The sequence below is a fragment of the Palaemon carinicauda genome, chromosome 1, assembly GCF_036898095.1.
Source record: "Palaemon carinicauda isolate YSFRI2023 chromosome 1, ASM3689809v2, whole genome shotgun sequence".
Taxonomy (NCBI): domain Eukaryota; kingdom Metazoa; phylum Arthropoda; class Malacostraca; order Decapoda; family Palaemonidae; genus Palaemon; species Palaemon carinicauda.
Genome location: NC_090725.1, coordinates 255,859,493 through 255,885,099, shown reverse-complemented (window position 1 = coordinate 255,885,099; position 25,607 = coordinate 255,859,493). Strand labels below are relative to the sequence as shown.

Genomic DNA, 25,607 nt, shown 5'->3' with positions numbered 1-25,607 from the left:
CCTGCAATACGTCTGATTATTACAAGCAATTAACTGGAGACGCCAGGCATTTCCTTTGTCTTTCTTACGCAATAAGTAATTTAGTTTCTGCAGGCTTTGTTGTTAAAATGGGAGAAATATAATAATCTCCGAACATTATGAAATGAATTCTATTCCCAATTACTTATGGTGACATTTGAAAAGTAATACCTTGGCCAATTGCTACGAGGAATCATTTGCAGAACTAGAATAAGTTTAGATAGAAGTAGAGCTGCGATAATTCAAGTGTCTGACCGTCTATTTGACAAACAGTTCATATATGCAAACAAGGAATCATTATTATCGAAGTAGGAATGAAACTTTCATACGTTAATAATATTCCATCTAGAAAATAATTGGGCAATCTGGATGAAAATAGTTATACGTATTCCCAAAATAAATTGAACATCTCTAGTAATGGTGCTTTAAACATTTAATTTTAAATCTTCGTATAATTTAAAAGCACTCCGATGAACGATTAGTTGATAAAATGGAAATATGAGAAAATCATTTGAAACATGATGTGTTTAATGATAAAATCTCCTTGAAATGATGTGAATGGCCTTACATAACATGGCTCACACAGTACTCTTTTATACCTTAGAGTATCAATTAAGCCATACAAAAATTCATGAAAATGTAACGAAAAACAAACGTAAAAATGGATTTCATGCATAAATCTGAAAATTTTTCATGCCTTTATATATATATATATATATATATATATATATATATATATACACACACATATATATATATATATATATATATATATATATATATATATATTATATACATATATATGTATATATATATATATATATATGTATATATAATGTACATGAAAATATCTTTATGAAAAAGAGACAAGGCATTACACGATAATGTCTCTTGCTGATTTTCTTTTTACTGATGTTATTATTACTAGTAGTACTGGTTAAGCCACAATCCTAGTTGGAAAAGCAGGATGCTATAAGCTCAAGGGCTCCAACAGGGAAAAATAACCCAATGAGGAAAGGAAATGAATAAACTATATGAGAAATGATGAACAATATAAAATATTTTTTGATCAGTAGCAACGTGAAAATAGATGTCATATATAAACCATGAAGATAGACTTGTGTCAACTTATAAAGATTCACCGATTCAACTGCCTGATTTGACACACGTTCAAGTTAATTAGGTATTAAATAGGACAGTCCTTTAATTCAAGCTTATCGACTTCATGTCATCGACCTGCACATATAATAGCAAAGGGAAAATACCTTAATTGAGGTTATTAAGATCATTATTTTTAGACATCTAGCCTTAACAAAAATGCTCTACTGTATATATATATATATATATATATATATATATATATATATATATATATATATATCTATCAGAAAAATTCTGAGGTTTGTGAATAGAAAAAGAGAATAAGTTAATCTCCAAAGCAAACTTCGGTAGAAATATAAAAAATCCCCATAGCCAATAACTATTAACGTTTCTTAGGAAAAGGATTTGTAGGTCCCATAAAACTTTGTCAAAACTCGCTTAATTTTATTCCCTACGTATCCTAAACAGAGCAATAAGATGAATATTTGAGTAAAACAAAAGAATCGTAAAAAAATCAACCAGAGTTAAAAGAAGGAAAAAGCTCACCGTTGGTAGTCCCAGCACTTCCTCCGGGGTGACAGGAGTGTCAGGAAAAGCTGCCGAGACAGATCCCCCGAAAACCGAGACGTGGGCGGTGTGTGACTTCTCCACAGCGCCTTCGGACACGTTCACGTCCAAGAAGGTGAAGAAGTAAGCTCGGTTACTCAAATCCAGCATCAGGGAAGTGTGGAACTGCTGCAGGGCTCCCATGGGCTGTGGAAGGAGGCAAAGGTAGAATTATTAGTCTCCTTTTTTTTTTAAGTAAATCTAAATTCACTAAATTCTTTTCAACTAAGTTAAATTTAACCAAACGAAATCTTTTTTTTTTTCTTTTCGTAAAATAAAATAGTTGTTTACGTTTAGAAGAAAAGCATGAATTATTGTAATGATGTATTACTTGTCGGGGACATTCTTTACCAGGTTTAAAATTCTAGACACGCAGTGTTGCTAAATATTATGAATTCTTTCGAAAACAAATTTTTCGAATAAAAATACTAAATCTACTTTAATGAAAATTACCTGTCCTTTCCATTCTCACATCAACAATCTTTTTCAAAAGTAATGTTATTGAGAATATAAGAACCTAAAAAGCATAAAAAATCATTATAACCTTATTATATAAAACCTAACATTAAAAATAAGAATCTATAGCAAAATACAAGAGAATTTATGCTTCAAGAACTCTCGTCAGATTCATGAAAGCATATATCCCTTGACTTATACACAAGGACTGAAGGAAACTAACTCTGAGCCACCGGTTTAATCACCGAAAAATTAGTTTTGCTGCAATGAGAACTAGGTCAACGTCGTTCGAGTCAAAAATTAAACGATATTCTGAAATCACGAGGCAGATATTAAAAATTCCTCATGTAAATACGCAAGAGTAAACATTTGCTGTTAAGCTTATTCTCATTTATCAAACTGAATGGCATAAACTGTGGCTTTTCAGGAAAACCCACTGTATATCTACCTGAACGAGAGAGAGAGAGAGAGAGAGAGAGAGAGAGAGAGAGAGAGAGAGAGAGAGAGAGAGAGAGAGAGAGAGAGAGAGAGAGAGAACACCTCCTGCTCATTTTCTTTTAACCGATGTTCTTATTACTAGTAGTACTGACCAAGCTACAACTGTACTTGAAAAACCAGGATCCTATAAGCTCAAGGGGTCTAACGGAAAATAACCCAGTGAGGAATGAGAAATAACGAATAATCAATGTAAGATTCATTGAATTACAATTACTTAGAAAAGAGGCATTAAACTTCTCATCAGCAATATGTGAGAAAAGTGAAACCCGGATTCTGGTCTTAGCCCAGTGCACCCGGCTCCAAGTTCAGAGAACCAGAGAAGCAAGAGACCGCTAAGTAGGTAAGAATGAAACAAACGCAGAGGCAAAATGAACTTCATAGTCGTATCGTGCAGAATACATTTCGTAGGAGATAGGGACTTTGAGCTTGCATTTGGACTCGATACGAGCAAAGGCTTGCATGCAAATGACTTCGTCACGATTACGGAAGCGTGTGCATGCATAAAAAAAGGAGCAATAAGCCCTATTCAACTGTTGCACTGGCCTTTGGTTCATTTAAACAGAGGGTGCTTATTGCACGAGTGAACTGATGAAAGATATGAGTTTGTTTTCATATTAAAATCCACACGGTATAAGGATTTTGGAAGCTAGATATGGCACAGTTTTTACATATGAGAGAGAGAGAGAGAGAGAGAGAGAGAGAGAGAGAGAGAGAGAGAGAGAGAGAGAGAGAGAGAGAGAGAGAGGAGAGAGAGAGAGAGAATGTTTGTACCTCAATGAATATCTTGACTTGTTCCTGGAGTTTCTTGTCAGGAAGAGATGCCTGAACGATGACCGTGATGGTGCCCAACTCGATGGGTACGATGGGCAGGTAAAGGGTATGAGTCTCACCTGCCTCGACCAAGACCTCGTGCTCATGTTCTCCGCTTACCATTCGGCGTTGTATGTGGCCGCTTGAAGGCTGTTGAAGAATAGAAAAAAAATTTTGAATGTTCTACCTAAAAATCACAAAGAAACTTACAACAATACATAATAAATTCTATGGAATTGCTACACATAAAAAATCGAAATTGGGTTCCATGAAGGAAATGAGCCAGTAATGGAAAACTTATGGGGTATACCATTAACATATAAAAAAAGTATGGAGTAAATTGTATAAATGCTTCACTACAAAATTGTAATCATGGTAAGTGGGATTATAGTTATCTAGTAATAAGAGTTAACAGAAATTTATCAGTAATAACAATTGGAAATTTCCACATAATCATTTTCCTAATCAGCGTTTCTATCAGAATATATAAATCTGACTTCACCGCTAATTTGAAACAAAATTGCCTTTATAAAAAGCATATAGGCGTTACATAGAAATAATTAGCTAATTATTTCACTGATAATGAGAAGGACTTCAAAAAAAAATATTATGATATAATATCAATCTTGAGATGTTAAATTTTAAAAAGATAATTTTCCCAATTATTCACCATATTTGTAATCTTATAATAAAACATATTCAGCTGCGCCTTGAAAGTGTTTTGGAAACTTCAATATATATAATTTGTTGTTGAAAATTTACGTGTGCATCCTTGGATTTATAATATATACATTTTTTATGTATGGATGGTACAGTTTATATAACATATGGCTAATAATTGGCAGACGTTCTCAAGCTTGATAACTCTCGTAATGTATGCAGTCTGAACTGGAAATAAATAGAGAATTTGGTTAATAAATTACAATTTCACTCAGCAGTACCATAAAATTGTGCATTCATGTTTGTAATTACTATGATCATTACTTATAGGTCTTTGCAACGTTCCTCAGCCCCTAGCTGGATTTGCTTTATATAATTCTACGCTACTACCCTTCTTGATTCCTTTCTTCCATCTATCTGTCCAAACTCTTCTAACTTCTATTTCCTAGTTTAACTCTATGATTTTACACTAGATACACACTTGGGTACTGAATTGCCTAACAGGCCCAGCTCCAATCTATATAGACAAAATTCATAAATATAATGCATATGAAGCTGATCCTGGAAATCACCTCGTTATCCTTTCGTACTAAACCCTTCAATGAAGGATATTTTACGTATCAAATAATTCGCACGTTGACTTTCTTTCTCCTGTTCTTTTCAATCATACATATAAACCGCGTTCTTCACTCAAGAAAAAAATGTCAAGCCTCATCCAGAAACGCATATCATTTCCAAGAAAAATCAAAAGCTCTATCTAGATATAATACGAACAAATATTTATTGAGCGCTCAACACAAACATTCTCCATTCATGAAGTAATACTCTGAAGTACATAGGCTTAAAGAAAAAATAATGGGTACGACTAAGTTTTACATTTTCCAGGTCGAGTCCTCCTTACTCTTAGACTCGATGATTGACTTGAGCTGGTCATGTAAAAATGAAAAAGGAGATTTGCACTTTGGAAAAAAAAAAATAACAAGTGTTTGGGGTCGCGTACTAAAACCTCTGTCCAATTCGAAGTCTATTTTCTGCATGCCTCTCTCTGTTTGTCGCCTCTACTCCTTATTTTTCTTAGCACTATAAAAGTTTCATATGCTGTATATATATATATATATATATATACATATATATATATAAATATATATATATATATATATATATATATATAATATGTGCATGTGTGTGTGCACGCGCGCACGTGCCATGAGCATATGCATATCATTCTAAAATATATATACAAACATTCTAGAAACTACATAAAATTATACAGAATTTCAGTTTCCGTCATACCTGCATAAGTAAGCAATGTCGGAGAAACTTACTTTGTTAACACACTACTATTATCAGCTAATGTGTTGAAAGATATTGCTCGACCCATATCCTTCCGTGCCCTCCCTACAAACTACCACAGTCGAGTCAATAAATAATTGATTAAGGCTTCGTTTTCAGTTGTGTAGTTAATGGACGCTACAGACTTCATCCCATAACAAAAGAATTACTTCTTGTCTCTCAAAACTGACCGTTTAACAGCAAATTGCAAAAATTTTCATTAAACTTCGAAGCCAGTATAAGAAGCGAGTCATTGCCAGAGTGATGAAGTAATTTAACGGGAGGCTTCTTCTTTCATGAGACAGAGAGAGAGAGAGAGAGAGAGAGAGAGAGAGAGAGAGAGAGAGAGTTGATCTCATTTGCGAAGACTTATCGAGCTGATTAGATACTCGTGACACGAATATGAAAGGGTATATCAGATCTTAATTCCTTTGATGATCGGCAATAATCAAGAGGCAGCCAACTGTCGGGGCTCCTCTGCCATGACGCTGGTGCTCTTATCTAAAAACGATCTCTAAAGGAACAGCCTAAACGTTTCCACGTCAGGTTTGCTATTAGAGGAGCTCAAACTTGAAAGCCGAGTGGGTCACTCACATACCCAGAGTCGTTTTCGCAATTTGCACAGCGTTCCATGGAGAGAAGAGCTCTCTCTCTCTCTCTCTCTCTCTCTCTCTCTCTCTCTCTCTCTCTCTCTCTTTTCTATTATTGTTAGATTGGTATAGTCAAGGAAATGGACGGCTATTGGAAATGTTTTATACGGTTTTGTGACCGGAAAATAATGGCAAATCTGTTACAATACACACATACTGTATGTATTTATATATACACATATATATAATCATGCAAAGCATTTTAGATTGTTAAACTGTAAATTATAAATAACAAGTTCTATCCTTTTATAGGCATAAGCGAATCCCATAAATCAACTAGCATCCGAATAATTGTCTCCATGTTTTGCAAAGTTTAAGATGAGATTGACTAAATAAATATCTTAAATGAAAAATATATCGAATAATTGTTTGAGAATATAATCATGGAAAAACTTTGGAAATGAAAGCCGAACATCCGGTATCGAACTTAGAAAATTGTGTGACAAATGTAATAAAAAATTTCTATATCATTATCAACAATTTTTATAACCACATAGATCACATTATATTAAGTACTAGTAATTAATCAGGAAAGCGTTTGTTACCGAAATCATCTGAACATCTAAATTCATACGCAACAAGAAGTTACTGACATTCATCGCACGAATCAAATATTTGAAAGACATTCAGCAATCACGTTAAATAAATAAAGTTAATTTACCTAATGGAGATGATTTGGGCAAGCTCTTCGCACTCCCCAAGAGAGATTAGTTAACCAAACGTTTAACTGGGCTCCAACAGGCACTAGAAGAGTTGGAAGACTCAGGCCTACATGGCTGAGGACTATGAAGCGTGAAGTAGGAGATGATGTATGGAGGGGTATTGAACTAAAAGCTCACGATAGAGACGGCTGGCGAAATCTAACCGAGGCCATTTGCGACAATAGGCGTAGAAGAGGATGGTGATGAGAAAAAAAAAAAAAAAAAAAAATTCCATATAACAGAAACTAAGAATCTTTCAAAGAAATACCCGATAAACAAACTTACGAAGAAACCAGAAAACAATACAGGGATTGAAAATGTATGCGACGTTCCTTCGGTAAATATACTGTGATCTAAATACATCGGGTCAAATAAGATGGAAATAGCTAATGATCATGTAGCTAGTTGTATGTAAACCTTATTAGACAAAGAATTTGGAAATCTTCGTCCATAAATACTGAGAGAGAGAGAGAGAGAGAGAGAGAGAGAGAGAGAGAGAGAGAGAGAGATTAGTATTATGACCTTATCGACCAATCCCATTTTATTTCTATTTTGGATTCACGCCTTCTATAACAATGTTATTGCCCTTGAAGCACAGCTGGGTGCTTCCAAACTGCTCTTATTTTTCTCCGTTTTCAAACTTGTTTACTCGTATCTGGCGGAACACTACTCCGATTTATTCTTATTCCCTCATTTCTCCGACCTTTGAAGGATTCAAAGGTCAGCCATCAGCGGAAAAGAATAAGGAATGTCATAGGTCCTCTACGCCAAAGCTAGGACCAGAAAGAGCCAGGCAATGGCTGCTAATGACTTACTAGGAACTAGGTTGGCCCACCCATCCCTCTAGGACGGTGAGGTTGCAGAAACCAGTGAAAATAATCGAGATGTAAGAGGGACTCTAACTCGCGAGTCTAGGACGTTTACTCTGTCACTAACAAATCATTTCATATCGTTAATTTCCTTCAGTTCTTATTTGTAATTCGACCAGCTTATCTCCGGTCTTCCAATTACTAATAGTTATTTTCAGGTAAAAGTTCTGGACTCGGTCAATTAACTGATGATCAGCTTGTGTAGTTGGTAAACGTGATTGATGATTTAGATGAACATAAAATGACCGAGAACTGGAAATCTTTCACTAGACTGTTAAGGATGCATAAACACAATTGAGAATTTATTTGGGAATTTTTTTGACAGTTCTATAAAGCACGAAAATAACCACCGACAGAAATAATTGATTTCGACATGTTTCCAGAATACAGACAGAACAGGACTATACAAAATGCATATGAAACAAAAGTAAATTTTCTTAACATCCCCATTCACTAGATGGATTTTATTCACACATTCAAATCTGGAATTTCTTGACAACAGAAATATCAAAAACCAACACTAAAATACAGACAAAATTGTTGAAATCTGTATGGATAACTTTATCCATATAAGAAATTATCGGAACTTTTGTGCAAGAAACATTAAATGCGGCTATAGAAGAGTTTTGAGAAATAAAAAAAAAACAGCGAAATGAGTCGAAAAACGCACAGCATATCAGCGATGACAACATCCAGCAATTCATAACTTGATTCACGTCATTCATCTTGCAACTTTACCTCATGATCTAATAAAAAGAACGAAAGCGAAACCTTTCTTTTTCCTTGCAGAGTCTGACTTCCACACACATACATACATACTAAAGAGGTCAGAGGGGAAACGAGAGAGAGAGAGAGAGAGAGAGAGAGAGAGAGAGAGAGAGAGAGAGAGAGCCGCGAACCCCATCTGTCTTCACATGTCAAGTGAAGGATTTGCATTCCTCATGCGCTCTTCCTCGTATCCCGGATGTCAACACATTATTCTCTAAACAAAGTGTGAGCAAAATTCAGACTTTCATGACTGAGACTCACAAAAGAAGGGAAAGTGCATGAGATAGCAACTTTATAATAATAAGACTTTGGATGAGACTAAAAAAAAGAATACTTCAATAAAAAATCATCGCTCTCATTAAAATGAAAGTAAAACTGCGGCTCATATCTCTCAACTTCCAATAAATAATGTTGATGAAATTAACCTACGTCATTAAAAAGAAGAAAAATTAACACAGAAAGACATATTCAGGTTTTTCCCGAAGCATAATGTATTTCATCTGCCACTCTCTCTCTTACTCGGCTCACACTTTTTTTCAGATGTCATTAAGAGATTCTATTAAAGAAGAAAATGTAATCACTTGACAAATTTTGCCAGAGAGAGAGAGAGAGAGAGAGAGAGAGAGAGAGAGAGAGAGAGAGAGAGAGAGAGAGAGAGAGAGAGAGAGAGGGATTATTTAATGAATTCTTAACAGCAGAAGTCAAACCTATCATATCATTGATCAGTTCACCGTTTTTTTTTTTTTTTACTGTCTCGACAAAGTTAATGCACGCCAATCCCTTTGGGCGCTGGAAGGATTCTCCATTATTCCCACACAAATCTAGCACAAATCATTAAACCATTAGTGAGCTTATGGCGTAAAAACTGTATAATAAAAGACAAACACACTGGCACTTTCTCTCTATCCTAAAATACCCCTTGACTTAATCCGAGGAAAACACCGACGACAAACATTTCATTATTGAAACCAGATTTTTTGAAGTATAATGTCCCTTGACATGACAAACATCATTATGAAATATAAACACTAGTTATACTCGCGGGAAACTAACAAGCCTTCAATAATCATCCTATAGAGCCAAATCATAAAGAGAGAAAATAGGCTAAACTCTGAAAGCTATCTTTCTGTTGATACCTCTGAAACTGTCACACACAGCAGCGATAGCTCAGAGCAAACAATGAACACAGGTATTGCAATTAAGTTAGCTAATGGAAAAGGTAGATACACATCCAATCCGCTTCCCTCTCGAAAGAAGATTGTTTCCATTAATCGATTAACATTTTTTATATGATCTTTTTTAACCACTCTGTATACTATGTGCTGTCGTCATGCAAAACTTCCTTAGTACTTTGGTTCCCCGAAAGAGAAAATACTGCTTCTGATCAAAATTCTTGTCAGGCGAAGAGTTAGGAAACTGAATGCAAGCAAGAACGTAAACATTAGCAATTCTGGAACCAAAACTCGTGTTGGGGGAAGAGTCACAGCAAAAAAAGAAAGGAGCCAACGTCGTCTCTTGAAACACTAACGGAATATTAATAGGTTCAAGAATGCCATGTTCATGACCATTACAACAAGGACACTACAACCTAAAATTATCAAGTTGCAGTAGTCAGAATTTCAAGGCAATATGCAAATGAAGTTCTACTCTAAGAATCTAGTGATAAGACTCAAAGTATTGTGTTATGCAAATGTTTACGTGAAGGCAATAGTACTCCACTGGAGACAATCATCTCAAGTCTTGAATCATGTATGCGTATATATATATATATATATATATATATATATATATATATATATATATATATTTAAGATAAGCCATATATTCTAATGCATTAATATCTGGGTTCTCTTACCGACCTCGGGATCAGAGTCTCGAGGCGAAATCACTCAAAGACAATAGCATCTGACCGGCCAGGAATCGAACCCTGGTCCAGGACGCTTGTATGACGGTGGCCGTATCATGTAGCTAAATGGTAGGTCACTGTCATACAAGCATCCTTGAACAGGGTTCGATTCCCGGCCGGTAAGATGCTATTCTCTTTGAGTTATTTCGCCTCGACACTCTGATCCCGACGTCGGTAAGAGAATCCAGATATTAATGTATCAAAATATAAGGCTTATTTGAAATATGAAAAAAACGTTTAAATGTGCAAAATTTATCATATATATATATATATATATAGTATATATATATATATATATATATATATATAGTATATATATATAGTATATATATATATATATATATATATATATATATATATATATATATATATATATATATATATATGGAAAGCTTCTGTATACGATGGGATATTTGAAGATATGATACTGATCGAAAATGAAGTGACTCCCAGAATACTTACAAGATTATTTTGTAGAATGTGGCGTGCAAACACAAAACGTGATAAATGGGAGCCAAAAGTGTTTGTAAAAATGGCAAAAGACTGATTGCAATAATCACAGCAGCATCACATTTACGTCAGTTGTCATGAAAATATATAATACGCTTATTCTAAAGAAACTAGAGAGAAATATCGATGAAAAACTGAGAGAAGAACAAGCATGATTTAGAAATGGTAGAAGTTGTACTGACAAAATTTTCATTTGAGACATGTACAGCAATGCATAGAATATAGAAATCCACTTTTAATGGCGTTTGTGGTCTAAGAAAAAACCTTTGATAGTGTGCATCGGCCAATTTTTTGGAGAGTCCTACGTTATTATGTAGTTCAAGTATGTAAATTTGATTAAGTCTGTTCATGAGCAAAGCAAGTGCAAAGTTAATGTTAGTGGAGTCATTTCAAATTAATTTCCAATGAACAGTGGAGTACTCTAAGGGAATGTGTTGTCACCTATATTGTCTATCTCCTCATGGATTTTGTAATGCGTGGAGCAGTTGGAGATGGTGGAGAAGGATTGGACTGGATTGGTAATGAGAAATTAGCTAATCTAAAGTATGCTGATTATTAGCAGAACATCACAGGATTTGCACGCATGCTTACCAGAAAGAAGGAAATATCACATGTTGGGCTCAAGATAAACAGAGGAAAGACAAAGAGAACGAAATATGCAATGGAAGATGAAATATCATTGGAAGGAGAAAAGATTGATGAATTAAAATCATTTAAATACTTAGGAACTATGATCTCTAATACAGGGTCTTTAGAATTGGAGTTTAATGAAAAATTGAAAAAAAAGAAATTCAGGTTAAGTAAAATTTGGAAATCAAGTCGCCAGAAATTACATATAAAAATCCGGTTATATTTCAGTTTAGTGATATTGTTGTTACTGTATGGGCATGAAAAAATATCCAACAGATTTTGTAAATTTGAGAACAAAACCATCAGAAGAATATTGGGAGTTAAATGGCAGGACATGGTTAGAAATGAAACTATGAGAGATTACTCGAGAGTGCCGTAGGTGCCGAGATCATGGTGAGGGGAAAATGGAGATGGTTTGGGCATGCTCTTCTTACTCCCCAAGAGAGATTAGTTCACCAAACATTTAACTGGGCTACCCCACAAAGTACTAGAAGATTTGGAAGACCAAGGCCTACATAGCTGAGGACTATAAAGCGTCAAGTTGGAGATGAGGAACGGAGAAGTACTGAATTAAAAGCTCAAGATAGAGACAACTGGCAAAATCTAATCGAAGCATGGGAGGATATGATGATGATGATTATATATATATATATATATATATATATATATATATATATATATATATATATATATATATATACAAACAACATCATACAACAAATGGAGCCGTTTCTAGTCATCTGCAGAATAAAGGCCTCAGACATGTCCTTATTCATGTCTGGGGTTTGGCCAACTACGGATTGGTGACGGTGGGAGACTTTTGTCTGCTCACTCACAGCAAACCAACCTAGTATGGGTGACTGATCAAGCCAATACACAAACTCTTTCACCCCGTTAAGGTACCCCATTCAGGGAGGGATGTATATATATATATATATATATATATATATATATATATATATATATATATATATATATATATATAATACTGTATATATAAAGAATATAAACATCAGGTTTTATCACCAGTATACCATCATACGACTAATTTGAATTTATAATTAGCTTTATCTTCAAACAACTGTTGCTGTTAGAATGTTCTACCTTATGTGAAATAAGGGCTCATGACATAATCAAATTTGCTCTAATTAGGCATCTTCGATCTTCCATATGTAGATAGAAGAACACCACCCCAAACTTCTTTAAAATTGTATATTGAATTTTTAATCAAATACGCAAAAGTCCCCAACTTCAATTGGAACTTTCGAACAAAACCTAAGAGATCCAATTTAAAGAAAATATGCAAATTACCTTCATAACTTTCGCAATTTTATAAAACTGTTCCCTAAATATCACGAAAGAAATTAACATATATTTGTTTACTCCTCCTATTTGTTTTTACACAATTACACCACAGATGCCTCTAAAACAATGATTAATAAGAAATCCATTAAAATGCAGAAACAAGGAACCTATAATGCTAATACTGTCAAATCCGCTTCCTATAAGTCAATAGGAACGACTTTTGCTGAAGAGTTAATGCTGCAAAGAATTTCAATCAAGGAATCAAAGAGGCAAAGACTGAACTTCAAGACCTACTTACAATTGAGAAACCTGGCGTGGATTGAAGTTGGATACGTAACACTATTTTTCTAATTTAGTTTCGATAGTTGGCACAGCTCTGATTAGTCCCAAAGAGCTAACAGTAAGAATTTATTTCAATAGAGTTAAGAAAACAACATCAATGGTAAATAAGTTTAACATAATATTTACATAAACATCAATGACGAAACAAAGGCTAGCTGCAGAGATCTCAGATGATGAAGGTAATGAAATATTCACAAAATTAACGATTTTTTTTTTTGCTTGATACAAGAATTATAGTTGTTGCCTATTGATTTTACACTCTTTCATTTCATTTTGATTTTTCTCTCTTTGCCATAATTCAATATTCATAAATAAACACACACACATTATAAAAATAAATATAGAATTAAATCTATGTATAAAAAAACATACATATACGCATAAAAATATATAAATTTATATAAAAAACATACATACTCTCTCTCTCTCTCTCTCTCTCTCTCTCTCTCTCTCTCTCTCTCTCTCTCTCTCTCTATATATATATATATATAATATATATATAATATATATATATACATATATATATATTTAGTATATATGTATGTATTATATACACATATATACAGAAAGAGAGAGAGAGAGAGAGAGAGAGAGAGAGAGAGAGAGAGAGAGAGAGAGAGAGAGAGAGAATTCCCATTTTCTCTTTTAGAGACCCTTCTAACTACAACAGTTCTCATCAACAATAAACAGCAATATAATGGTCGTTAATCCCATCAGGTACTTGACTATAAACTCGCTGTTTGTTTGAAACTCGACGCTTGACTTGATTGGTCACATATTGTAATTGTCCGAAAATTTACGATTTCAAGTTGGTTCCCACAAAATAATATAAGATATGATTCCGAATAAACTAAAGGACCATATTGTGCTTTTTTTAGTTTTAAAAGATTTCGGCCATTCAAGCTAAGTCACTATAGTCCATTTCTTTTAGCGAGGCAGATTTGCACCGACTCACAACGGTGCCCTTTTAGCTCCGAAAAGTTTCCTGATCGCTGATTGGTTGGACAAGATAATTCTAACCAATCAGTGACCAGGAAACTTTTCCGTGCTAGAAGGGCACCGCCGCGAGTCGGTGCAAATATGCATCGCTAAAAGAAATGGACTATAGGTCCTAGCATTGTCATTCAGCCCAACTGAATCTCACAATTACGTTAAAACAAGTACCAATAAGAAACTTCCACTCATGTAGACATTCATTCTTTTAAAATGAATAAACCAATGAACATTAGATATTAAATAATTATCAAGAAGATATTTAGGAGTATGATTTGATTACATAATGGCCATATACATTTTTATAATAATTAACAACCCTATTAAAGGATTTCAAGCAAACTCCATTGACAAGATAGAAGCGGTTTAACTTCTGCGCAAAACAACCTGCCTAACACAGAGAATGTTTAAACAGGGATTTATTACAGTAGAAAAGAATATCTAAACAGGGAATTATTATTGTAGAAGAGGATGTTTAAACAGGGATTTATTATAGTAGAGGAGAATGTTTTTACAGAGATTTATTATAGCAGAAGAGAATGTTTAAACGGATTTATTATAGTAGAAGAGCATGTTTGAACAGGGATTTATTGTAGTAGAATGGAGAAATCTTCGGGTGAAATCCCAATAGTATATACTTGAGACAGAGAGAGAGAGAGAGAGAGAGAGAGAGAGAGAGAGAGAGAGAGAGAGAGAGAGATTTTAGAAGTTCCGGTCTTTACCATCTCAATCTTGTTAGGCGAAGGATATCTATTACACTACCTTTTCACCAATCAATGATACGATGATTACAGTCAAATTAAACAGTCCGCTGACATATTAATAACATAACATAACTTATAGTGTAGCGGTTGTATTAGGTTCATCGACACAAAAGAGTGCCGGCGGACTTCTGAATTTAACTATATATATTGTATATGGCATCTCAAGACAATTTTGATTGTTCCTTAAACACATTAGTGGGAGCACGACGTCCTACTTCATTTATAATCACGCAACTTGGAATCCTATGTTAGCATAGGTTTCGCTCTCCCCTACTTCCAAGAGGAAGGATATGCCATCCTATGTTAGCATAAGTTTCCCTCTCCCAACTCCCAAGAGGAAAGACATGCCATTCTATGTTAGCATAGGTTTGCCTCTCCACAACTCCCAAGAGGAAGGACATGGTATCCTATGTTAGCAGAGGGTTTCCCTCTCCCCAACTCCCAAGAGAAAGGGCATGACATTCTATCTCAGCATAGGTTTCCTTCTCCCCACCTCCCCCCCAAAAAACCTATGTTAGCATAGGTTTCCCTCTTCCCAATTTCCAAGAGGAAGGACATGGCATCCTATCTTAGCATAGGTTTCCCTCTCCCAACTCCCAAAAGGAAGGACATTCTATGTTAGCATAGGTTTCCCTCTTCCCAACTCCCAAGAGGAAGAACAAGGCATCCTATGTTAGCATAGGTTTGCCTCTCCCCAAATCCCAAGAGAAAGGGCATGGCATCCTATCTTAGCATAGCTTTCCCTCTCCCCACCTCCCAAAAAGAAGGACATGGCATCCTATGTTAGCATAGGTTTCCCTCTACCCAATTTCCAAGAGGAAGGACATGGTATCCTATGTTAGCATAGGTTTCCCTCTCCCCACCTCCCAAAAGGAAGGACATGACATCCTATCTTAGCATAGGTTTCCCTCTCCCCACCTTCCAAAAGGAAGGACATGGCATCCTATGTTAGCATAGGTTTCCCTCTCCCCCAACTCTCAAAAGGAAGGACATGGCATCCTATGTTAGCATAGGTTTCCCTCTTCCCAATTTCCAAGAGGAAGGACATGGCATCCTATGTTAGCATAGGTTTCCCTCTCCCCACCTCCCAAAAGGAAGGACATGGCATCCTATGTTAGCATAGGTTTCCCTCTCCCCACCTCACAAAAAGAAGGACATGGTATCCTATGTTAGCATAGGTTTCCCTCTCCCCCGACTCTCAAAAGGAAGGACATGGCATCCTATGTTAGCATAGGTTTCCCTCTCCCCAACTCCCAAGAGGATGGGTATGGGATCCTATGTTAGCATAGGTTTCCCTCTCCCCAACTCCCAAGAGGATGGGCATGGGATCCTATGTTAGCATAGGTTTCCCTCTCCCCCCCTCCCAAAAGGAAAGGTATGGCATCTTATGTTAGCATAGGGTTCCTTCTTCCAAACTCCCAAGAGGAAGAGCACGGCATCCTATCTTAGCATAGCTTTCCCTCTCCCGACCTACCAAAAGGAAGGACATGGCATCCTATGCTAACATAGGTTTCCCTCTCACAACATCCCAAAAGGAAGGACATGGCATCCTATGATAGCATAGGTTTCCCTCTTCCCAATTTCCAAGAGGAAGGACATTGTATCCTATGTTAGCATAGGTTTCCCTCTCCCCACCTCCCAAAAGGAAGGACATGGCATCCTATCTTAGCATAGGTTTCCCTCTCCCCACCTTCCAAAAGGAATGACATGGCATCCTATCTTAGCATAGGTTTCCCTTTCCCCACCTCCCAAAAGGAAGGACATGGAATCCTATCTTAGCATAGGTTTCCCTCTTCCCACCTTCCAAAAGGAAGGAAATGGCATCCTATCTTAGCATAGCTTTCCCTTTCCCCACCTCCCAAAAGGAAGGACATGGCATCCTATCTTAGCATAGGTTTCCCTCTTTCCAATTTCCAAGAGGAAGGACATGGCATCCTATCTTAGCATAGCTTTCACTTTCCCCACCTCCCAAAAGGAAGGACATGGCATCCTATGTTAGCATAGGTTTCCCTCTCCCCACCTCACAAAAGGAAGGACATAGCATCCTATGTTAGCATAGGTTCCTTCTCCCCAACTCCCAAAAGGAAGGACATGGCATCCTATGTTAGCACGGTTTCCCTCTCCCCAACTCCCAAGAGGATGGGCATGGTATCCTATATTAGGATAGGTTTCCCTCTCCCCCTCCCCCCCAAAAAAGGAAAGGCATGGCATCTTATGTTAGCATAGGTTTCCTTCTCCCAAACTCCCAAGAGGAAGGACACGGCATCCTATGTTAGCATAGGTTTCCCTTTCACCACATCCAAAAAGGAAGGACATGGCATCCTATGATAACATAGGTTTCCCTCTCCCAACCTCCCAAAAGGAAGGACATGGTATCATATGTTAGTATAGGTTTCCCTCTCCCCACCTACCAAAAGAAAGGACATGGCATCCTATGTTAGCAGGTTTCCCTCTCATCTCTCGAAAGGAAGGACCTGCCATCCTATGTTGACATAGGTTTCCCTCTCCCCTCCTACCAAAAGGAAGGACATGGCATCCTGTGTTAACATATGTTTCTCTCTCCCCCACCTCCCAAATGGAAGGACATGCCATCCTATGTTAGCATAAGTTCCCTTTCCCAAACTAGCGCTAGTAATGTCATGGGATCCTATATTAGCATAGGTTTCTCCCTTTCAAACTCCCAAAACTAAGGACATGGCATTTTATGTTAGTATAGGCTTCCTTCTCCCAACTCCCATGAATAAGGTTATCATCATTTGTTGGCATAGGCTTCCCCTTCCCTATCTCATTTGAGTAAGGATATAGCATCCTATGTTGACATAAGATTCCTCCTACCTAACTACCATGTGTAAGGTCAAGGCTTCGTGCATAGGTTCCCCCTCCCTAACCAGCATGAGTAAGGATATCGCAGCCCATGTTACCATAGGTTTCCTGCTCCCCAACTCCCATGTGTAAAGACAGGGCATCCTATATAGGCTTAAATTTCCCCGTTTAACTCCCACAAGTAAGGTAATGGCATTGTACCAACCGTGTTTCACACAATTGTACATAATTCCTTTTGTACATATTATGCTTGTATCTTCGCTCCTCCCTCGCACTAAAACGAACATGAAAATTCCTGTCTGGTTTTTCTTCTGTGATATTGTCTGTCTTGTGAACTTGTCATGTCCTGTTGCCTTGAGGTTTTGTATATAAGGAGAGTGTTCCACAACAATATAACTCAGTTGATTGCATCCTGCCTTTGACTCACAACCCTTCTCTCGGCTCGTCACATTGGTGACCCCGGAAGTCGACTCGCTCCCACCGCCTTCCACCCCCACCTCCCTCGCCCCTCCATCGTTGGTAATATGACAGAGGCGGACTCTACCCCAGCAGTTGGCACTGCGGCCGCTCCAATGAAACTTTCACCGTTCGCTAGCGGAGAAGCGTTCGCTTGGTTTCAACGCGCTGAAGTCCACTTTCGTATCAGGGGCGTGACTCGCTCAACCACCAAAGCGGATTATGTTCTCGCGGCGATACCAGAGGACACCTTCCCAGAAATATCCGACTGGCTTTGTGAACAAGGAGACACCCCAATAGCGTATGACGACCTCAAATCATACCTTTTGCAGCAGTACTCGCCGTCGCCAGCCGCCCGTATAGAAAAGCTTTTTCAGCTCTCGCAACAACCGTTGGGGGACCAAAGGGCTTCGCTTGCCCTCAGGGAAATGACCAGTATCGCTCGCCTTCAACCTGCCGCAGATGGCTCTCCTCGGGAGGTGAACCTATTCCGTGCCCTTTGGATACGCCGTTTACCTGAACCTGTGCGCGCTGCCATACCCGATGTCGATAGTTTACCCATAAAGGACTTGATGACCAAAGCCGACGCCCTTATGGACAGCCACTTCAAGACCTCCATCAACGCCTCCACTCCTGACGACGAGGATGCCTCTTCAACGTACATCGAAGCTGACATGAATGCCGTGGGACATACACGCCTACCCCGTGACGTGCCGAAGCGGCAACAAAGCCGCCCACCACCCACCAATCGCTCGCGCCCCAACGAATGACTTCTACAGCCACATACTACCTCCCATCCGCCGCAGTTTTGCTACTACCACTTCAGATTCGGGGCAACCGCGAAGAAATGCGCCCAAGATTGTCAGTGGCCAAAAAACGTGTAAGTAGGCCATTGCTTGTGGCGGTGGCCTCCCATGTTTCTAATCTTTTCTTTTTACAGGATGCAGGCACGGGCGTGCGATTTTTGGTAGACACGGGTGCATGTCGTTCTCTTTTGCCAAGGAAACTCTTCAAGGCACAACGTAGGCTGTCTACATCTGCCGACGTCCGCTTGGTAGCTGCCAACGGATCTGCGATACCCACCTACGGTTACGAGAGCCTCACATTATCGTTCGGAAACGGTAAATTCAATTGGAAGTTTCTTGTTGCTGACGTCACAATGCCAATCCTCGGTGCGGATTTTCTCTCTCATTTCCACCTTATGGTCGATGTCGCCCACCGACGATTGGTCAACGCAGACTCGTACTTGTCGACACCTCTTCAACCCGCCCCCTCTAACCTCGCTCTCCACATCAGCGCACCCACGGATGCCTACGCCCACCTCCTCACGTCGTACCCGGAAGTTTTCCGTCCAGAACTTCGCCAAACGCCCACGGTTCCTGCCAAGCACGGTATTTATCACCATATCAAGACGACGGGACCCCCAGTCTTTGCAAAATTCAGACGTCTGGCACCGGAACGATTGGCAGCCGCCAAACAGACGTTCGCCGAAATGGAGGAAATGGGCCTTTGCCAAAAGGCCTCCAGCCCATGATCGTCACCCTTACACATCGTTCTGAAGAAAGACGGCTCCCTCCGTCCGTGCGGGGATTACAGGCGCCTGAACATGCAAACAGAACTGGATCACTACCCCCTCCCAAACATTGCCGATGTAACCTCCTACCTGCACAAAGCAAAGGTTTTCACTACGCTCGACCTCCTGAAGGGGTATTATCAGGTGCCTATGAACCCAGAAGACATCCCCAAGACCGCCATCACCACTCCGTTTGGCACATACACCTTCAATTACTCTTGTTTTGGCCTTCGTAATGCTGGGGCAACGTTTCAACGTCTCATGGATGGCATCTTAGGGGACCTCCCTTTCTGTGTATGTTATGTGGACGACATACTTGTGTTCTCCTCCTCAAAAGAGGAACACCTCCGTCACCTGCGCATCGTGCTCGACCGCCTGCAACAAAACGGCCTTGTAGTCCGGTACGACAAGTGTACCTTTGGCACCAACGAAGTGTCGTTCTTAGGGCACCGTATCACTCCTGAAGGAGTCCATCCCCTCCCTGAAAAGGTAGCAGCCGTTCAGAATTTCCCCACGCCCTCGACCGTCAAAGCTCTGCAGGAATTCTTGGGCATGATCAACTATTATCACCGTTTTCTGCCAGCCATTGCCACCACTCTTGCTCCCCTCTACGCCTCCCTCAAGGGCAAGCCAAAGGACTTGAAGTGGGGTCCCCTTCAAGAAGTGGCCTTCTGCAATGCAAAGAAGGCCCTATCAACTGCTGCGGCTCTCACTTTTCCAATCCCACACGCCCCTCTCTTTCTCTCCACCGATGCCAGCGACGTCGCTATTGGTGCAGTACTCGAGCAGGTGGTCAAAGGCTCGCCCCGCCCATTGGCCTTCTTCAGCAGAAAACTGTCCAAGGCAGAATCGGGTTATTCTACCTTCGATCGAGAATTGCTGGCGGTGCACTTGGCTGTCCGTCACTTTCGCCATTTCTTAGAAGGTACGCCCTTCGTCATTCGCACAGACCACATGCCTCTGGTGCACGCCTTCACTCGACAGTCTGACGCCTGGTCCGCCCGTCAACGCCGACATCTCTCCGCCGTGGCTGAATACAATTGCACCCTCCAATACGTCCCTGGGAAATGAATCCCGTTGCCGATGCCCTGTCAAGAAACACGTTGGCTGCCGTTCAACTGGGATTGGATTACAACGCCCTGGCTGAAGCCCAACGACAGGATCCAGAGTATCAAGCTTGTAGGACATCCTGCACGTCCCTCTGTTGGGAGGATTTTCCCCTCGAAAACTCCAACACCACCCTCCTCTGTGACGTCAGTACTGGTAGACCGCGACCTTGGATTCCTGCTCCCATGCGCCGACAGGTGTTTGATTTCATCCACGGCCTTTCACATCCTTCGTGCCGTTCTACTGCACAGCTGCTGAAGGCAAAGTTCATTTGGCACGGCATTTCTAAGGATGCTAAGGATTGGGTCCGTGCCTGTACTTCTTGCCAAACTTCCAAAGTACATCGACACACGGATTCAGGAGTGGGCACCTTTCCTCAACCTCAGCGTCGTTTCGCACACATTCACGTCGACGTTGTAGGCCCCCTACCCACATCACAAGGACATCGTTACCTGTTTACCGTCATCGACCGCTCCACTCGTTGGCCTGAAGCCATTCCCATGGAAACTGCAACGTCCGCCTCATGTACATCTGCCTTACTCTCTGGATGGATTTCAAGATTCGGTATCCCTGAGCATATTACTTCTGACAGGGGAACCACTTTCACCTCTCAATTATGGACGTCATTAGCGAATCTCCTGGGCATCACCCTACATCAGACAACGGCCTACAACCCCGCTGCCAATGGAATGGTTGAACGTTTTCATCGCACCCTCAAAGCAGCTTTGATGTCCCGCTGCAAGGATTCAAACTGGTTTACTCAGCTTCCCTGGGTCCTCCTTGGACTAAGGACCACTCCTAAAGATGCCCTCGACGTCTCGGCAGACGAAATGGTGTATGGCAACCCGTTGGTCGTCCCTGCCGAGTTTTTTCCTTCTACAACCTCCTCCGACGATCTCCAGCGCATACGTCACGTCGTGGGAAAATTTACTCCGTGCCGCCAGACTTACAAGCCCCCAGCGAAGCATCACATACCAACAGACTTGCACTCTGCAACGCACGTCTTCCTGCGCAACGACACCAGCAAGCCACCGTTAACGCCCCCTTACACGGGACCTTTCCTTGTGATCCGACGCAGTCTGAAAGCATTCCTCCTAAACATTCGGGGCAAAGAAGACTGGGTCTCCATTGATCGTCTAAAACCTGCTTATCTTCTGCCAGATGACCCGCCTACAGTTCGCCTCTCTAGATCAGGGCGCCCTATTTAACATGTACAGTATGTCATTTTTAGGGGGAGAGCCATGTACCAACCGTGTTTCACACAATTGTACATAATTCCTTTTGTATATATTATGCTTGTATCTTCGCTCCTCCCTCGCACTAAAACGAACATGAAAATTCCTGTCTGGTTTTTCCTCTGTGATATTGTCTGTCTTGTGAACTTGTCATGTCCTGTTGCCTTGAGGTTTTGTATATAAGGAGAGTGTTCCACAACAATATAACTCAGTTGATTGCATCCTGCCTTTGACTCACAACCCTTCTCTCGGCTCGTCACAGCATCCTATATTGGCATGTTTCCTCCTCCCTAACTCTCACAAGGACAAGGCATCCTATATTTGCATATGTTTTCTTCCCTCAACTCCCATGAGTAAGGTCATGATGTCTTCCCCAACTCTCATGAGTAAGGATATAGCAGCCTTGTTAGCATGGCATGCTATGTTAGCGTAGATTTCCCAATTCCGAAATTCCACGAGTAAGAGCATGGCATGCTATAATAGCCCAAGTTTCCGCCTCTTAACCCCCATCAGTAAGGCCATGCCATCCAGTGTTAGCATAGGTTTCCCTCTTTCCAACTACCATGAGTAATGACTTGGCATTTTATGTTAGCATAGGTTTCCCCCTACCAAACTAGCATGAGTAAGGACACAGTGTCTTATGTTAGCATGGGTGTCCCCCTTCCCAAATCACATGAGTAAAGACATGGCATGCTATATTGGCAAAGGTTTCCTCCTCCCAACTCTAAAGAGTAAGGACATGGCATCCACTGTTAGCATAGGTTTCACCCTCGTCAACTCTCTTATGTAAGGAGATGGGATGATATGACATCTTAGTTTACACTATGTTAAGGAATATTAGGTTTCGATGTTAACGATTGGCGAAGGAAGGATAAATGTTAACAGGAAAGGTATTATAATTCTACACTTAAAAAACAAACACTCTTGGAATAACCATTAGAATGGCTGATCTCAAATAAACTAGTATTCACATCCTATAAAAATCAGTAACGACATTGAAACTTGAAAGAATTAAACACTGTTACACAAGCGTAACGTAATGGGGCTAGAACGACGCAGTCTTTCATTGTTACAACCTTGGAACTGCTTTGAAACGAAATGCAACGTTTAGATGCTGCATTTAAACAGCGTTCAAAACGAGGATTTCAAGGAAAGGAATTCTACTCAAGCACAGAATCCTTTCCTTATGGGGCACGTTAAAAGAGGGCATAAATAATGGAAGCCGGATTCGATAATAAAAGACAAGTGAATCCGGATTCTATCGAGACCGAAGTGAGGAGACAAATAGAGGGTACTTTATTGTATAGCCTACCGTAAACAAGAGGGATTCAATAGCATATCTTTTGCGACTGAATTCTCTTTGGTTGGAGACCAGGACGACCCGTGAAGATCTCAGTGTCTGAGTTCGTTAAGTTGAAGCAATGACACTTAAATCGCAAGCGATAGAAGATGTCACTAAGGTAAAACAAACTGCTGCCATTACTCCACGGCTCGATGCACTTTCAAGTTATTGATTAAATTGTCTGGGGAAAAGATCTTTCAGAAATGGGACGATACCGAACAGAGAGCCTCCGCACAGGGTTTCATTTCTCGTAAGGATTATTTGAACTTCCAATGTAAGTGTTCTGTTCATTTCTCTTTGGGACAGCTTGAACCATTTACCTGGCTTTTGTAGTTACAACAATACAACACCGAGAAACGACAGTAAAACCAATAAAAAAACGTGTGCTGTGAACATTGAAATAAAATGGCAAAAATTTCCAAGTTTCTTTCGGCGCCCCTGACAACGGCAGGAGAATGGACAAACGTTCTAACCTGAAATTCTAGCACTCATCTTCATTATTCATGTAAAGTAAATGAAACAGAGCAAATATTGAATAAAACCAGCCAGGTATCCAAGATTCCTCCCTAAATACAAAATTACAATGTAAACAATATTTGGAAAATATTCATTCTGTCGCATTTAGAACAATTGTATTTTCGTGTAGTTGGTCCTTGCTCTTAGTTAATTAAATAGTTATTCATACTGGCAGAAAAGAGTAACAATTAGATTACAAAACCTTATACGGATTAAAACGCAAGGACTACTGTACAGCCCGAGCACTCCACCTAATTAACTGTCTCTATGCTCATTTCAGTGACATTAATTCTAGATCATTAACAACTTTTAGTTAGCTATTTCAAAAATTTAATCGACCCATTCTTTTTTAATGCTACAAAAGGCAAAGTACCCTCATAACGTATGTATTAGGATCTATATATGGTACCAGGGGTGTAGCTAGGAATGTTCATTAGGGAGGCATATATTGTAGTCAATACTGATCTCTATATGGGACTTAATGCAGATGGGTCTAAAGAAACAAGAAATGTCTGAAAATTACAATAAACAGTAATATCACATGATATATTTATAGCTGGTCGAAGTGGTGTATGATGGGTAAAATTACTTAAAACATATTTTATAAGGTCAAGATAATGATCAAAATGTGCTCGATAAACAGGATTTCGTCCCCCTGTCTGAAATTTCACCGATTTAACTAGCTGATTAGATAGATCATTCTGAAATTTGGTCACTGTGGAAAAAAAATCTCAAGAATGTTGTTTAATTGAAAAACAAATGAGAATAGGAAAGACGATTGTATTCAAATGGAATTCATAAATACAATTTGGGTGGTCGAGTCTGGGAGGATCTGCAAACAAAAGAGTATCAGAATATTCGAATTTCTTTCAGAGCATTCATAACAGCTAAATATCGACGACGCCGAATTTTATTTCTTTTTAACATAACCCCAAATTTTATGGCCAAAATATTATTTGGAAAGACAGGTCTCCCAAAATCTAAAAATACTTTAATCATTTTGCGCAATTAAGATGGGTACACAGGTTATTTTTAAGAAAAGTGAATTTGAAATTCAAATTCTAGTATTCGTTCTTAAAGAAACACGCTTAATCTAAATACCTGGGTGCGTCGGTTCTGGTGTTCTAGATCTACTAAAAGTCTCACACTCACATAATTAGCTACATGCACCAATTTTAATTATATTTCCGCTAAGGAATTCAACAAACATAGGATTTCTGTCCTACATTCTGTTAATTGGAAAGATACAAATAAAGGAAAATAAATTAAATGGGTAACAAGCTTGTTTTCAAGGCCAAATCACATATCATGTGTACAGTTGGGCCAAATGGCACCAATATAAGATAGTCATTCCAAACATTGTTTTCCGAAGAAACCAACATTAACAATTGCGTTGCAAATATTTGCAGGCTCAACGATACCGATTTTCAGAAATGTAAAAACATAAAGTTTTAAAATCTATTATAATTGTGTGTGTACCCCCTAGTTAAATTCTGACACTTCTGGGTACCTTTAAGCGCATTGCCTAATACAAAATAGGCAATCCCTTGTAATTGCTTTATCCAAAATGCTTAGCAATAAAGCGGATATTAAGGTATGACGTGAATTATACACAAATCTCCTCTTTTTTTTTGGC

General features: G+C 39.1%; 1 protein-coding gene across 4 annotated transcripts in view; it reads right to left on the bottom strand.

Moving 5' to 3' along the window:
- The window catches only part of LOC137655277 (CD109 antigen-like), a 1,052,697-nt gene that overhangs the window by 75,688 nt on the left and 951,402 nt on the right, over positions 1-25,607 (bottom strand). For all 4 annotated transcript variants that reach the window (XM_068389166.1, XM_068389176.1, XM_068389172.1 and 1 more), the window contains 2 exons: positions 3,451-3,639; positions 1,666-1,872 (listed from right to left, as the gene is read on the bottom strand). In XM_068389166.1, the coding sequence (XP_068245267.1) occupies positions 1,666-1,872; positions 3,451-3,639 (396 nt within the window). The remainder of the gene's footprint in view (positions 1-1,665; positions 1,873-3,450; positions 3,640-25,607) is intronic.